This window comes from Haemorhous mexicanus, chromosome 18 (genome assembly GCF_027477595.1).
Source record: "Haemorhous mexicanus isolate bHaeMex1 chromosome 18, bHaeMex1.pri, whole genome shotgun sequence".
Lineage (NCBI taxonomy): Eukaryota > Metazoa > Chordata > Aves > Passeriformes > Fringillidae > Haemorhous > Haemorhous mexicanus.
Genome location: NC_082358.1, coordinates 8,280,904 through 8,297,922, shown reverse-complemented (window position 1 = coordinate 8,297,922; position 17,019 = coordinate 8,280,904). Strand labels below are relative to the sequence as shown.

General features: G+C 51.3%; 1 protein-coding gene across 1 annotated transcript; it reads right to left on the bottom strand.

The window, feature by feature from the left end:
- Positions 1-3,303: 3,303 nt before the first annotated feature.
- BPIFB2 (BPI fold containing family B member 2) lies at positions 3,304-16,580 on the bottom strand. Its single transcript, XM_059863017.1, has 17 exons — positions 16,542-16,580; positions 8,882-8,954; positions 7,938-8,054; positions 7,613-7,706; positions 7,240-7,344; positions 6,951-7,088; positions 6,481-6,526; positions 6,170-6,230; positions 5,834-5,925; positions 5,537-5,713; positions 5,141-5,182; positions 4,854-5,018; positions 4,512-4,579; positions 4,175-4,220; positions 3,844-3,907; positions 3,669-3,745; positions 3,304-3,372 (listed from the first exon to the last, which is right to left on the bottom strand). The coding sequence occupies exons 1-17, from the start codon at positions 16,578-16,580 to the stop codon at positions 3,304-3,306; spliced, it is 1,473 nt and encodes a 490-aa protein (XP_059719000.1).
- Between the last annotated feature and the right edge of the window lie 439 nt (positions 16,581-17,019).

The following is a 17,019-nucleotide window of genomic DNA, read 5'->3' as shown; positions in this document are numbered from 1 at the left end:
TCAGTTTTTCCCAGCACTGGATGATATTACAAGTGTGTTACTTACTCCCTGTGTCCCCAGAGGTTGTGGCAGTCTGGCACTGAGCAGGTGAGGGATGGGCCAATATTCCACCCTGCATTTCTGCCTGTGGGGCCAAACCTGTCCTGCTGCATGAGCTCCCAGCATGGCTGTGAGATGCTGCAGAGGAATCACTGAACATGGCAGAGGAGGTGCTGCACCCCTTGGGGGTCCCTCTTTGTGTGAACTGCAGCACTCTCCTGAGCTGTGCCAAGCACAAACCTGGTGTCACACATGTCACCACGTGGGCTGGCCTGCCTTGTGTCCCGCAGAAAGGCTTTGGGTGGGCTGAGGACCATGCTGACATTGAAGATGGGTGTCCTGGGGAGTACAAGCAGCTCTTTTGGTTCCCAGCATGGTGCAGGCTGTTGCTGCCTGTGGGACAGTGCTCCCCAGAGACTGTTCAGCTGCTGGTGACACAAGCCTTGTCCTGTCCCTGGGCAGAAATGCTGCTCCTGTGTGGTGACACTGAAGCACTGGGCTGGGTACAGCCCCATCACCAGCTGAACCCCTGTGGAGTGAGGTGCCAACAAGAGTGAAGGCTGTGGAGCTTTGGAACCTGCTCAGGAGCCAGGAGCAGGGAGCTCAGGTGCTATTGCTCATGTTCGCTGACACCAGCATGCCCTTGGAGCTGGCAGAGCAGGCTCTGGGGGTCTGTGGGACCCTCTTACCTGGTGGATGGGATGAGTGATAACTCCCCAGCAACCTGTGCTGGCATCTGCTTTGTGCCACTTCAGGGCTCCTGCACTGCTGGGACTTGGTGTCTCCATCCATCCTTTCTGCCCACAGGTGGCAGAACTGGCTGTGTTGATACAAGGTTTTGTTCTGCCTCCTGAGCAAACACCCTCTGGACAGTGAGTAAAGTTTAGGGCCTCCTTTCATTCCCATTTGGCCATCACTTCTGTGTGTACTCTGCTCTGCTGGGAGGCATTCATTTCTCTGGCACATTACAGAGGGCTCTGTGATCTGGCACTGTCCCAGGCCTCTGCTTGTCTTGAGAAAGAAAACAGTGTGGTAAGAATGTGTGATGAGAGTTTGCTGCTGCATGGTGAGCTGGCACAGCAAACCCAGGGTCACAGAGGAGTGGAAAAGTCATCTTGTGCCCCTGGAAAAGACTTTTCCTCTTGGGGTCTGGCCTCCATCGTGCTGCTCATCACATGGAGCTGAGGGGGAAGCAGCAGAGGAGCCTTTTCCAAAGGGAAAGGCAGCATCTTCTCAGTGGTACTTCTCACTTCTGCAACTCCTACATCTAGTGCTCTGAATTTCTAGTGGCTGCAGGAGCATCTCCAGAGCAGGACCTGCAATCCAGAACCCTTAACAGCTGGGATAATCCTGTGCAGGAAAGTTTCTTTTACACTGGAACCTTGACAGGCTGGAAAATCTTTTGCTGGGTGAGCAGCAGGAGGACTGCCAAGGACTGGCTGTGCTGCTGGTGGCTTGAGGGTTTGTTGGAGCTCTCTGGTTCTTGCTCCAGCAATGTCCCTGGTAAAAGCTTCATCCCTCTGCTGTTTTGTGGGGGCTGGAGAAGGGGCTTGTTCCCCCTGCTCTGGGGTTTGAACCAGCTGGCTGGTGTGTGCTGCTCCATGTGCCAGTAGTGAGGGAAGCTGGGGGTCACCAGGCAGCTCCTCCTGCAAGACTGCCCAGGAAAGTGATGGATTTTTTGTTTGCCAAGGGGGCTAATGCAAACAATTCTTTCAGCACTCCTTTTCCCTGGCTGTGCTGGGGGTCTCAATAAATGGGGTCACTGGAGGGAGAAGCAGAAGACCCTCATTCTCCAGCATGTGGCAGCTCTAAGCCGTGGCTATTCCCAGGTGGGGCTGAGAGTTGTGGGTGCAGCTCCTGAGACTCCAGCCCTGCACTGGAGAGGCAGAGTCATGCAGTGAAGCTTGGAGCCAGAATATTCCCTGCCAAAGAAATGCATCTTTTCACCGCTGTAGCTTATTCCTTTTGGGAAACCGGTTTAACATATATTAGTCAAAGAATAATGGTTGCAGCTCTACCAGGAAGCTTTTATTAGGAGCTGTTTCTGCTATGGCCAACCTCAGGCATTAACATCATTAGTCAGGTCCCCACTCCGGGCATATAAACCTTCAGGGTTCTTTACTCCTTGCAGTAAATCAACCTGGCTTGTTTTGTTTGCTTTTCCTATTTCTGAGGCTTTGAAATAGAAGGTTTTGAATTGTTTTTCAGCAGCTTCAGAGGCTAGAAATGATGGGTATAGTTGTAGCAAGTGAAAGCAGATGTAGATATAATTAATAAGGTTTTGTGGTCATGTGAAGCGTCACCATGGGAGAGCTGAGGTGGGAGCTGCATGATCAGGGAAAAGGATTCTCCTCCTGGGCTGCATGGTCAGGGACAAGGATTCTCCTCCTGGGCATCAGCACAGCCTCATGTTCTCCCTGTCTGGGGTAGATGCCAACAGCACCCAGTGATTGAGTGACTGGGGCAGCTTTTGAAGCTCTGTTACCACCCACCCTCCCCTTTTGGATGCCTGTGTCTGCTGTGGGTGTTTTTTCCTCCCTTTATGCTCCTGAACAACTGGAACATGAATTTGGTGAGTAGGAAAGAGCACCCCAATGCCAGCAAGCACCGCGCCGGCGCAGTCCGACACCTGCAGTCACCTCTCATTCAGCATCTTCTCTGTGATGAGCTTTCTCAGAAGCAAAGTGTTGAAAATATAACTGCCTTCAGGTCTAAAATTAGAAACCATTCTGCAGACTGATTTCCTCCCCCTCCTCTTCTTTCTGACCCAGGAAACTCACCAGCTGTAATGTTCCCATAGTAACACGAGACATGGAGGAAAAGCAGATGAAAGATCTCTCCTTGTAGGGACTATGTTGTTCTGCAGCTGAGAGGCACGAGTCTGTTTTGCATCCTTGTAAATGAGTGGGATTAATTAAATGTAGGGTCTGGACACGATGGGCAAAATTTATCTGTTTATAGTACAAATTGTTGAGGGGGGGGGAAATGTCAATAGTCACACCAGCAAATGCAGAATTAAAGAGAAATGTTTAATTAAAGCATGGAATGTTGTTAAATCCATTCTCTGTGCAACAAAACTACCAGGAGCAGGGCTGGAAGAGAGAGGTGCTAGTGCAACACCATTATTATCCAGAATATAAAACCATGATGTTTTAGTAAGTCAAGAAAGAAGATTTTAAACACTTCAAGCAGTGGCAAACCACAGAGCACGATGTGAGAGTCAACTGAATGTATCTGCCACTGTTCTACTCCAGACACTGGACTTCACTCCCAGGTTCTTGCCTCTCCAGTCCTTGCCTCCAGCTGGAGGTTGCAGGGGATCAAGACATAATCCTGAGCAAGGAAGGAAGGAAGGAAGGAAGGAAGGAAGGAGGACTGAGCATGGTGCCTGTGTGGCTCCATCAGCCCACACAGGGCTTCCCCATCACCCCCACGCCCCCAGCCACTGCCTGTGTCCATGGGGATAAAGAGGGGCTGGGCCTATTTAAGGCAGTGGAACTTGGTCCTGCAGGTTACCAGGGCTGGACAATCAGGCTGTGATTTATTCTGGAGCTGGGAGGTTAGCATTGCTCCCAGGCTTCCTTTAAATCAAGCACAGCAGGGAGCAGTTTAAATGTCTTATTTCTTACCTTGTGAATGGTGATGTTGACGTCGGTGTAAGTGAAACTTGCAATGTGGGGCAGGAACACCCCTTGTCTCAGGACCCCTGAGAGAAAGAAAGAGGGAAAGTTGCCAGCTGGGTGCTGCCTGGGTCCATGCTGAACTTCCCACATGGCAGCACCCACAGAGCTCCCATCTCCTCACTGTTTATCTGGGCTGGCACCTCCTCACGGATGGTGGGCAGGAACAGCTCCTCCAGCAAGGCAGCCTGTGGGGGAACGTCAGGGTCAGCTCATGGTGTGGGGCTAAAGCAGGAGGAGAGGGGCAGAGACCAGTGAGAGGGTCCTGATGCTCACTGCACCTCTTCCTCTCTCACAAGCACTCAGCTGTCCCTCCCACCAGGTGCAGCCAGCACCCAAAGTCAGTATTCCCATATTTCCCTGCTGGCACCCACTGCCCAGGATGGCTGGGGCAGCTGAGGGGGACCAGCTCTTAGAGGATGGTGCCAGGAGTGGCCACAGCTGGAGGTACCTACCAGTATAGGACCCACATCAGAGGTGGCAAGGCTGAGCTCGATATCTCTGGAAAACAAGGAGCAGCAGAGGAGCTGCTGGTGCTGAGCTGTACTGGGCAGTTTCTCCTGTTTCCCCAAACTCCCCCTCTGGGCCTTTGTGGGAGTGTGGAAGCTGCAGTTCCCACTTTTCTCCCTAGCCATGTTTCTGGAATTTCATTGTCTCCCTGGGGAGGAAGCTATGTCTGCAATGCCCAAACTCTAAAATCTAAGACCCTCCCCAGCCCACTTTGCCTCTCCTTTCCCTGTTGTGAGTGGGATGTGTCCCCCGGGAGCTCCTGCAGGGCAGATGGGTCATTACTCTACAGCTGCCACAGAGATGATCATCCTCGTGTCGGCGACGCTGAGGTGGAGCCTGGCAGTCACGTCCTGTGAGGGGAGCAGAGGGCAGGATCAGTGAGCAAACAGCCCCACTTTGGCTTTGTGGGGTCTGAGGAACCCATGCATGCCCTGCCTCCTGCAGTGTGCTCCCTGCATCCTGCGTGATGCCACGTGGGCAAATGCTGCTAGACACAAGGAGCACTGTGATGGAGAAGGCTGAGTCAGCCCCTGCGTGGCTGCACTGGGGCTCAGAGGAAGGGGCAGTGCCTGTGGGCAGCAGGGACACACTCCCAGCACGTGCTCCCCACGCTTCCACACCCACCACGTTGACACTCAGGAAGCTCTGGGAGAGGGATGGTCCCGCTCCGATCTGGGCAGTGAGGAAGAGCTGCACGATGGCTTTGTCCTCCTCCAGCACCACGTGAGGAGAGCTCCGGGTCACAGCTTGAAGCACCACTGGTAGGTCCTCTTGGAAGAGGGAGCCCATCTGCTGGGGGAGTGGGGTTGTTTCTGGGCAGGGCAGCCACTCCTGCAGCCCCAGGGTGGGCAGCTGGGGGACACTGCCTGAGTTGGGCTTGTGCCTCTTGGGGTTACAGGGACAGCACACACCTGAGTGATCCTCTCAGCCAAGGTGGCCGTGGTCAGCGAGCTCTGAAACACAAGGCACAGCTCATGATCAGACCCATGGGGCTGCTCCAGGGCTCGTGTCCAGTGTGGCCACGCAGCCCCTCTGATGAGCCCCATCCTGCCCCTGGGTATGTGCAGGAGCCCTCCTCACACCAGCCCATGCCAGGAGCAGTGTGCAGGTTACTCCTCATGGCAAACTCTCCATGCTCCATTAGACCAGGAATATTTTGAGGAGCTTTGGGGTGAGGGGCTGGGACTCTTGCAGGTGCTTGAACACACTCTCATTTCTATGTAGGATCCTCCAAGACATTCCCAGGGCAGGGCTGTCCCTCCAAGTGTGTATCTCCCACTCCTTCCTTCCTCCCTTGTCCCACTCACCGGGAGACTCACGTTGAGGGCTCCAGACTCTTCCAAGGCAGAGAATAAGCTGGTGTAGAAGTGCTCAGAGAAGGCCAGGATGAGGTGGGAAGGGCTGGACCTTGCTGGCTCGGGCATGCTGAAAGGCACAGGGCTGACTGGCAAGGGGATCACTGCCCCTGCCACTTGGAAAGTTGTCTGCAGGGACACAGGCAAAGACAAAATGAATTTCAAGTGTCTCAGAGCTGTAGCACTTGGTGGAAGCAGCTCTTCCAAGGGCTGGAGCTGGGCTGTAAGAGCTGGAAAGTGAAGACTTACTTGCAAAGAGATGATGATTCCCTGCTCAGAGTACATGGGGGCAGCCAGGGGCAGGTACTGGACTTGGCAGTTTGGTGTGATGGGGAATGGAGCTGCAAATGGAGCAGAGGGATGCTCAGGCAGAGGAGGGAAGAAGTGACAGGCTCTGAGAAGTATCTGGGTTTCCAGAGTAAAAAAGACAGGGAAAGAGCCAGACAAAGGGAGCAGGTCCCCAGGGAGATGATGGCAGTAGAGCCTCTGCTACTGCAGGGTAGGAATTTGTCCCACCTCATAATCTGCTCCAAAATGCTCCTTGAAACCCTCAGTCCATAATGGGACTGAAAGCCAACTGCCCACCTGCCAGAGACATCAGCCGTTCATTTGGAAAAAGCAGCAATTTGGAGACTTCCAGGCAAATCTATGGAATAAAGAACCAAAAGAAAAGAGAGGTGATAGATGAACATGGGAGTCTCTGGCACTGGCTGTCCCCAGAAAGCCTCTGAGGTGGATGTTGCCATTGGCTGGTAGCAGGGACCAGGGGACAATGGCAGTGTCCAGTGAGCACGGAGCTGTGGGGGAAACCTGGAAAAGCACCAGGTAGACATGAAGTGCTCTAATTCTTACAGACTGTACAATGCTGTCTTATGCCTTTACAAACTTTATCTTACTTTTTCAACGTTGATCTGCTTGTCCACGTCTGAGCTCGAGGACTTGCTGGGTAAAAACAACAGAACAGAATTTAGGAGAAAACCAGATCAGCCAAAGATGGGTGAGTGTCTTTTATGTGACCCAAAAGGCACCCAGAGACAGAATTACCACTGTTTTCTATCAAGTTATGATTACAATTCCGAATCACAAACTCCTGGAGAATTTCCAGTGGACCTACATTAAAAGCATTCCAGCTGCACAGCTTTAAAAGTACCACTCCCTTGTGACAGACTGAAACTCTCTTAAAATGGGGAAACCACCCCAAAAGTAGAGCAAAGCTCCTCCCATGAAGATAAAGTTTTAGTGTTGGCCTTTGTTAGCTTTGAGGGCAGTGAGCAACTCTCAATCCAATGCCTAGAAACATTTGTGCCTCAGTTTCTTCTTTCACCCATTATCCAAATCCCACAAGGAGGAAAACTGTGGGGCTGACCTGTCTGTCTGCTCGGTGCTCTGCACCTCCTCCAGGGTGGGTTTGCAGTCAGAGGTCACTAGCTCCAGGTTCTCTTCAGGGTTCATGTCCACATGGAGGTCTGCCAGGATGGACAGCCTCATCTCCTTGGTGGCTGAGCTGTGGAGGAGAGCAGAGGGCTGGAGCTGGGGGGTGCTCCTGGCCACACTCCCCCCAGGCCAGGAGCTCCTGGCCACACTCCCCCCTTGCTCCTGCAGGTGGCTTCAGCCAGGAGCTTGGGCTGTTGCAGCCCAGCAGCCCCAGCACTCACGAGGCAGATGTGATGCCCAGGTCCACTTCAATGCTCAGCCTCATCCCGGTGTCGGGGATCAGGGTCAGGGAAAACTTGTCAACTTTGACAGAGATAATTTGGTTCCTGCTGGAGCAGAAAGGAAGGTGTTGGGAGACCAGCACAGACCCTGAGAAACCCCAAAAGTTCACGAGATTTGCACAGATAAATCCACGCCCTGAGAGCAGCATGGGTTCTGCTGCTGCTGGACACCAAGAAAGGAGCCAGGACTTCATTTCTAAACCTCCTGGTCTGCAGGAGGATTTTTGTTCTCACTGGTAAAGTGCCTTTTGTCACAATATACAAACACCAGTGTGAGCCAGGGGTATGGCAGGGGTGAGAGAGGGCAACTCACCTGCTTGGGGAGGTGGGAGATGGGGCTGGGGCAGACGAGTCCATGAGGTCCCTCCTGAGGACTGACTCTGCATGTGGCTTTGAAACTTCAGCAACTGTGAAACAGGCAGATGTTTTATGAGAGCCTCTGGAGCTCGTGTCCTGATGGACAGACTGAAACCCATTTCCACCCCTTACTGACCCCCTGCTGCTAGCAATGGGCAGGGGGTGAGGCAGGTGAGCTGAGTAGTGGCATGAGATTCAGGTGCCGGCGTTTGGTGTTTCAGCAGCAGAGTGGAAGGTGTCACTGGCTGCTGCTGGCATGGGAGGTGTGGGTCTGCACTTACGGTATCTCAGTCCAGAGGGGGTGAGGATGCCCCCACAGTCGGGTGACCTGGTGGTGTGAGCTGGCACCAGGAGGCTCAGGAGGATGCTCAGGGTGCGGAGCATCGCCATGCAGGCACCTGGAGGACGAGGAGAGAAAGAAGAGGAAGAGGAGGAGGGGGAGGAAGAGGGCACCCACAGCAGCCTGGTCAGAACAATGTGGCCCTTGCCTGGCCACTGAGGCACGAAGCCACAGGTCTGCTCTTTGACTGGGGTTGTGGTGTGGAGCTTGTCAGCTTTGGTGCAATAACAGCCCACAGCTCTCGTGTGGTGTCTCAAAAGCACTGAACAGAAGGTTCAGCCTTGAAGAGCCTCTGCAATCTTGTGAGCTAGAACAGTGCCTGCAGCAATATCTCACTTACTGAGGAGCACAGAATGGCCACAACTGGTATAAAAATAGCAAATAAACAGAAGTTAAAATTAATAGAGGAAGGAATGGAAATTATGGAGGAGTTATAAAGTCAAATGAAAAGGTGAAAGTGTTATCTGTCTCTGAAAAACATTTGGGAATCATTTATAATGTCTGTAATGCTCTTACAGTGTTATGAAAACAAGTAATTCAGAAAGTTTAACCTGCAGAAAACATACATGTTTATCTCAGTCTTTGCAGAAAGCATCACTTCTGGTGAATGCTGACCCTTATGGAGACTCACAAAAGTAGGAGCAATGCCTGTATCAAGTTGTTCAGTTTGCAAAAGCATCTTTACCTCTCCTGGCTGGTCTTCCCATTCTTCTGACTCAGTCTGTGTCTTGCTGTGGCCACACTGAGAAATCCTGCTGGTTTTATATATCCTCCCAACCAAAGGTGATGGGGCAGGAATTGGCAAAGAGGGCTGGGAACCAGGACACCGGGGGGACACTTTGTTTTTTTGTACCATTTTTATTGTTTCCCCATGGAATTGATTACTTTGGCCGTTGACCTGGTGAGGTGAAGGATTGAACAGCAGGTGCTGGGGCAGCTTGTCTTCACTGTGGTGTTCCTGAGGAGCACAAAGAAAGGCCTCTGGGTGGAGGGTGCCAAGAAATCAAACATTGTTAGAAAGTAAACGTGGATTTCTTTGCTCTGCAGCCACCCTTTCTTCTGAACACCACAGGGACAGCAGCTCTGTGTCCCCCTCTGCTATGGACACGCTGAGAGAGCTCGGGTTGTTCGGCCTGGAGAAGAGAAGGCTCCAGGGAGACCTTTGAGCCCCTTCCAGTGCCTAAAGGGGCTCCAAGAGAGCTGCAGAGGGACTTGTGACTAGGCCATGGAATGACAGGACAAGTGGCAATGGCTTTAAACTGACAGAGTGCAGGGTTTTGTTAGAGATTAGGAAGAAATTCTTCCCTGTGAGGGTGGTGAGGCCCTGGCACAAGTTGCCCAGACAAGGTGTGGCTGCCCCATCCCTGGAAGTGTTCAAGGCCAGGCTGGATGGGACTTGGAAAAGTCTAGAGGAAGGTGACAGGGGTTTGGAATTGGATGAGCTTTAAGGTCCCTCACAACACAGACTGTTCCAGGATTCTGTGAGAGGCTGCTGTGGTTTGTGTCACCCTCCAGGCTCAGGAGCTCAGACCAGAAGATATGAGACTTGATTATGACCTGAGGGAGATCCTGGCAATTTATTAAGGACATTCTCTGGTTCCATCAGGGCTGGGTAAGTCTTTTGAAGGTAACAGAAGTGTTTCTATTGGGTTCAGCGTGTTTTAGACCAGACAGAAGATCTGAAATGGCCCCTGTGCAGTAATCTCCTCCTCCCTTAAACCCATTCCCTATCAAAAGCCACTGGCAATATTTATTACAATTGGCTGAGAATACAGTCAGTGGCATCCACTCTCTTTGATAATATCTCCACAAACAGTGAAAGACTTCATGGCAGGGAATAAAACCCTCTCCTTCCTGTGACTGATATCCATCATTTTCTTCTGGCTTCCTTTTGGCCTGGAGGACAGAGCATGGACCACCAGCAAACACCACACACACACCCTCTGCATGGCCTTACCAGTTCCCTTTGTGTTCTGACTTCCCCCCATCCCTCCCCATGAGCTCAGCATGACCAGTCTCCAGAGAGGGTTGAGCTGCCCATTTTGCTCTGGCTGCCTTGGCAGTGGGGTGAGGTGTGCAGGGCTTGTTGAAACACCTGCAGCCTGGGCAGCAGCCATTGTCCTTTGTGCCTCAGTGATGTGAGGTGCCGGGCTCTGGTTCCAGGTGCATCTTGACACGTTCAGAGCCCTTGGCTCTCCCCAGCACGGCCTTACTTTCCTGCTCAGCATGGCAGGGAAATGCCAAGAAAAGCAGCATTCCAGCCACGCTGTGCACTTCCATCGAAGGCATCCTGGAGCAGTGTCAGGAGAAAATATGAAGATTGAGCAGCCTGCCAAGGGAGAGCAGGATTTACACTTCCACACTGGTGTAGGCAGCCCACTGAGAGGCAAGAGATGTGCTCAGAAAAGTAAATCCATCGAGGAGGTTGTAACCCTCAGACGAGTCCCCTGCAGCCATGGGAGCTGTTTTGTGGGATCTGACTTTGGCAGGGACATGGACACAGCCTGGGAAAGCCTCTGAGAAATGAGTGTTTGCTGTGTTTCAGAGCAGCAGTTGGGAATTTGCCCCTGTGGTTCCTTTTTCCAGTGCAGGTGATATTACCAGCTCTCCCTGAGATTGGGGGTTTTCTGGGGAGCGTTATTATCTGTTCCAGCAGTGCAAGGGTTGGGGATAAGCTTCCACCACGGTGCTTAGAGGTGGATTTTCTCCTCCTGAAGAGCTGTTCTGGACCTGATGATGCCTGTGGAGGCTTAATTAGATGTCAACTCACAGCATAATGACTGATCAAGTTACTAGCACAAAAGTGTCTTTCTGGCATGATGTGCTCCTTGTTGGGAGTTATCCATAAATCTTACACTCCTGTTAGATAAGATGTAAATCTCCTTGTCTGGGCTTAGCAGCAGGCCACCGAGCACAGCTCTGGGAGGGAGGTAATGACGGATTAAACCTCATGACAAGTTTTATACAGAAATGAAGAGAGGAAATAAATTACTTTGTGCTGCATTACCTCACCAGGCTGAGCTCCCAGAGCTGGGTCCTGCTGGGTGGAGCACCCAAGAGGAGATGGAGGAGGACACAGTGGTGGCCAAAGGGACAGCAGCAGGCTGGAGGAGGGTTCTGGGCAGCTTGTTTGCAGCCTGGTGGGATGTGTGGGTGTCCCGTGGTGGAATTAGGGCAGGGCTGGGGCTGAGGAGCCCATTCTGTGGGCGGGTGCAAGTTCTCATCCTCACTCTCACCCTGCCTGAAATCAGTAAGAATATTAATGAGGTTACCACCATTTTCACTGGGTTATCCCCCAGCTGAGCCCATGTCCTCCCCAGTGTTTGTACAACCCCCTGAACCTTTGGGGAGCTGCTTCTGCAAGAGTCACAATTACATGTGTGTCTCCAGGAGCAGAATCTGCCACTGCCCATCTTAGGTTTCTTCTTGCTCCCACTTCTGTCTGTACCACGTAATTAAGCAGATGAGGTTTTTCCTTCAGACTTGGTGCACAAGTCTCTGTTGGCTGGGAGCTTTCATCTGGGATCCAAGAGTGAGAGTTTACCCAGACTTTCTGATTTATCAGTGAAATTATTTATAATGGCAGAAACCCTCAGGGACCAGCTCACACCACAGTATCCCCTTTAATTCATTTGTTTCTCCTCTTTCTCAGTCAGGTTTTATAGACTGACTGTTCCTTACCTCTCTGCAGAAGATCAGCAGGGGTTCTGGGATGGGATATGTTAATGGAGATGTTTTTTATGATACACTGCAACCCCTCGCCCTCCAGCACAGGCTCTCCCCTGGGGGGTTTGTGCTGATCTCCTCGTATTCTTCAAATCCTCCAGCAGTCTCAGCTACTCTAAATGGGAGTGATATTCTGCAGAAAATGGCAGGGGAAGCTGTGAAAAAAAACCCAGGACCAAGGCCAGGAAAGGCATCTGGGGGTGAGTGATGAGCCACAGCCTCCAGCCCGGAACCAGGACAGGCAAAGAAAAGTGGGAGGCTGGGAAGTGTCAGCCCGGAGGCAGCCACGAATCACTCCCTGCTAACAAGTGGGATATTAAAGCTGGTGATTTTCTGCATGGCTGTGTCTACAAACACACAAAGAAACTGTCACTTGAAGGCAACAAAGCACCTCAGCTCCTGCTTCCACACCGGTGTCCCAGCTTTTGTCCCTGATGTCCCAATGCAACCCCCGAATTTCTGGGGGATCAGAGCCAGTCCTCCAACCCCCAGATCCATGCTGGATGGGGGCATGGAGATGTTTTGAATGCCAAAACAAATTTTTCCTGATTTTTTTCAAAATTAGACTGTGTGACTTTTCATTGGGAAGAACCATGTTTCTAAATTTAAAAGTAGATTTAAATGGTAAGTTTGAACAAGAAAGGGAAGAAAAAGTTAATGAGAATATCAGCAAGAAGTGACTTTGCTGTAAGCAAAAATCCTGGGCATCAGGCTCTGGCTGTTCCCCCTTACCCAGCTCTTTTCCTCTGTTTTCCTTCAGGATGGAGGTGAAAATTTCTGTGTCCTGGTGACCTTCCTGGTGTTCTCCCCCGGCTCAGGGCTCTTCATGGCTTAGTCCAAATGAGAATCACTGGGAAAAGGTTAATGGGAGCCAGTGCCCACAGGGAGCATGGCTGGGGGATCTGGGGGCTCACTCGTCCATGGGGTTTATCCTGTTCTGACCAAACTTTGCTCTGAGCAGCTTTACAGCAGAAACATGGAAATCACAAATCTGATGGCTGGAGGGTGGCTGGGGCAGGACACCAGGGGCACCCCGAGGTTCAGCCCCAGGAGCTCCCACATCCCCTTTGCCAGTGTTAGAACCAACCCCCCCAGCAGGAAAGTTCCAAAGGACACATCACTGGTTTGCCAGGATTGGCAGTTCCTCAGGGGCAGGTCACAGCACTGTTAGAGGTTTCAGTCTTCAGGTTTGGATTTCTGCAGTACACAAATACTTTTTGCAGTTCTTTTTTTCCCACTAAACAAAGATTTTATGGACAAATTCAGACCAGCTCTAGTTGTGCTATTCCATGCAATGTTCATATTTATCTGCTTTGTACTCCCAAACTGTCAAAGCTTCTTTTAGGGATGTAAGCCTTCAGCTTCATTTAAAACCAGAAGATGGCATTCTTGAGAAAAGGTTTGCAAAGAGAGAAAACACATCTTATTAGACACCAGGCAAATTTTGCCCTTATCCGTACCAGATCAATTTCTTTAGCCAGTGGCTTTCTCACCTTTTGATCTTCAATAAATAATTACTGCTGGGTACATGAGGGCTCTGAGGGTGATGAGTCCTCCCTGCCCAGTGTGCAGCCCAAGTCGTGAGCAAGGTCCTTCACAGCACCCTTCAGAAAGTGCTGCCAGCTCTGGTAAGTCCCATCCTCCTCCCATCCCTGTTTCCCAGAGATCATCTCCTCCTCCCTCTCCTCCTTCTCCTCCTCCACCTCCTCCGCCTCCTCCTTCTCCTCCGTGCACTGTAACAGATTTCACAGTTTTGCCACACAAAGGAGCTTTCAGACCGGTGAAAAGCAGCATTTCCAGCCATTCCTGGGTTTATGCAGCAATTGCACTGGTGCTGCTGGAAGCCCCCTTGTCCCAGCCTGGCAGGCAGGGATGTGAGCTGCCCTTGGGGTTGAGCACCTGGTTCCCAAAGGCTTGTCAAAGGGCAGACCTGCAGCCCCCCAGCACATCATAAAGTCATTCCATTTTAGTCAGATACCTGTGGGGATCTGGCCCTGCTCTTTGCTCAGCTTAAGGCAGCTTTAATCCAGAATAACCCAGTTCAGCCAGGGACAGAGGAAACTGAGGCAAGCCCTGGTTTGTGTAACCAACAGTGGAGGCTCCTGATGTTTGTGGTCTGGCAGCCTCAAAGCTCTCCTCCCACTGGAAGTGTATCCTGAAAATGAAAATGTTATTTCAAGGAATAATATTTCAAGGAATAAGAAATTATAAATCAGCCTCCTAAACTGTTTTTCCCCAAGCACAAATGCTCAGAAGTGATCCCTGCTCCCAATGTGCATCCATGGGAGAGTTTTGGCCGCCAGTAACTCTCCTGGGTGTGGCAGCTGTGGGGTGGGACCCTGGCACATTCCTCCAGTCCCCAGGACTGTCAGGGGTTCTACTAGGATGGCCACCCTTCCATTGCAGTGGATCTGGAGGGGGAAGTGTTGGGCAGTGCCTCCAGCCAGGCTCTGTCTGCCCAGTCCTTCAGAGGCAGGAGGGATGTGCCTGCATGGACAGAGCCACAGCAAAGGGTGCAGACAGCTTCTCTGAGGCCTCCTGGAGCATTGTTCCTGTCCTCAGAATCAAGCCCCCTTGCTATCACAGTTCTTTGCCTTTCTGAAATCTCCAAAAATCAACACAACTCCCTTAACCACACCTAAACCCAGCTGAAATGGCAGCAAAATTCCCCACCTTGCAGCATCCATTTATCTACTTAACTCATGTGGGAAGTATGCCAAAAGCAGAGACTAAACTAAAACACACAAACCCAAGAATTCCCACCCTGCTGATTTTCCCTCTGAGTATTCCCAAAATCCTTTGGTAGGCAGGGAAATGCTGGAGATGCTGGCAGTGCCCACCACGGCCGAGGTGTCTCTGGCAGTGTCTCCTACTCATTTCAGGGGTGCTGTGTGCAGGGATCCTGTCTGACCTGCTGGGCAGCACCTACAATATCAGTGGGGACAAGGTAGGGACGCTGCCATGGTGGCTTTGCCATACCCTGGGCCACCTCTGGGCTTTGTGCCATTAGTCCATCACACACAAACACAGCATCAACTGTTAAATCCCACCCAGGTGCTTTTTGCTGTTAAATCCACAGAACATGCTGGTGTTGGACATGCCTGTCACTGAGACCTGAAGGATGGGGACTCTGTGGCTGCAGTCTCCAATCCCCACTGTGGCCAGGACTCAGGGGAATGGATGGGAGGGGGAGCAGCAGGGTGCTGGTGTTCCTGGGGCATTTCTTCCTTTCTTTGGCTTTCCAAGAGTTTGACTCCACAAACAGAAATCAAAAGACCTCATGACCCCCTGGTGAGACTGTCCTGCTGTGCACTGTCAGATCCAGCTGGGCATGGCTGGGCAGAGGCTGTGCCCTGAAAGAGCTGAAACCTAAATAAATCATATTTTCATTGTCAGGATGCATCACCCACACTCCCACAAGATGGGTGCAAGAAGGTGACCCCCTGCTCCCAGGGTGCACGTGCTGTGAGGGCTGGGCAGTGTGCCCAGGGATTAGGACCCCAGGAGGAGTTAGGTTGGGCTGGTGTTGGTATTTATCACTGCTTCACTGATATCGATCCTGAGTGTGTAACTCACTGACTCCTGGATAATTTCTTGTCATTAGTAAGTCAATAAACAGCTTTGATCCTGATTTCATCGAGCTGACATGATTTGAACATCTTTTCCTGGTGACAGGAAGCTGGCGCTGAATTGAGGATATCTTTGGAAAGATCGTTGTGGGTTTTTTTAGGAAATTACTCCCAGGAAAACCTGCTGGGGGAGGCAGGCTCCAAAACTCTGTCTGTTCTCCACAGGGATTTGTTCTGCATCATGTGTACGGAATCATTCTCCTTGGGAGTCCTCAACAGTGAGGAAGGAGCTGTAAATCCAGCTCCCTACAAAAACTGGGGTTTGTGATGCCTCTCTTCCTGTCATTGCAAACACGGGCCAGATCTCCCTTATTGTTCTTGTGTTAGCTAAAAAACAAATTGAACAGTTTGAGTCTCAAGCCTTTGAGCAGAGCAAAAAAATGAATCCACATATCTGTCCACAGCTTTCCTAGAGAATTCAAGGCTGGGAATCTCAGGCACCACCTAATTAATTTTTCATGAGGCAGCTCTGTTGCTGAGCCACACTGTCATGTCCCTGGTGCTGGTGTTCTGGGGTGGATGTGCAGCCTTGTCCAGTGATGTTCCCTGGAGCCCTGATCCCTCAGCAGCAGGGATGGCAGGGCAAACCTTGGTTTCCTCTGGCAGACAGGCCATGTCTGAATGATGCCATCAATGGGAGAGCAGAGCAGATCCACTTCATTTTCCAGCCATAGCTAGGATATTTCCCCCAGTCTGCTCTGACGGGAGCCTGTTGTTGTCAAGGTCTCAGACTCTTCTTGGGGGTACGTGCCCCTTACTGTTTGCCTGACAGCTTCATTTCAGGTGATCCAAGCACAGGGAACTGAGGCAAACATGTCTGTTCACACCAGCCCTATTCTTCTCCCTCTGACGAAATCTGTTCTGGTTTCGGTCCTCACTCTCTGTGCTCTTGGGGCTTTGAAAGTCACTTTAGCGAGACCTGGACATCACCATGTCATTCTCTTTATGGGAATCTGCTTCGGTTTTTCCAAAATATCCGATGGTCAGAGACCTCTGCATTCAGCAGCACTGGGGAGAGGCCAAGTTACTGTCATGCCTGAAAGGTCACTGGGCAGGAGCTGTTCCCAGAGCTGCCACCCTGCCCCTTCCCTGTGCACTGACCAGTGTCGGGGCTGTCTTCGTGGTAATTCAGCTTTTGGACAGTGGCTCCTGGACCATGAAGCGATTCAGGATAAATGATAACTTAATACCATCTTGTTAACACCCTCGTCCATCTTATCAAAGGTCATGATCTCACCATGACAGCCAGGCTTTGTGCTCCAGAGGTCCTGGCTGATCAGGTTGCAAAGAGAGTGACAACTCCTTCAGTACTTTGATATCTTTGCCACCCCTTCCTTGGCCTTTAACTAAGGTATTTTTTCAAAGCTGGAAATAATGTGTGTCCAAAGCTGGCTAATCTGCTGGAAATATTTATTTCCAAGTTTACAGAAAGTATTAACACTGAGCAAGCAATTTTTCTGGATTATTTTTCAGCAGAGCTGGGGAGCAGCTATTGCCATCCACTCCTTCTGTCAATGAGCACATCAGAGAGTGAAGAGTTCAGCCCAGTCCCCTCAGCTGGTGCATTCTCCCTTCAGCACAGACAGCTTTTGCTGTGCTTGTCAGGATGTGCCCCATGCATGGGGACCACGTTTGGTCTGGGGCCCATGGAGGGAGGTTCTTTTCCCT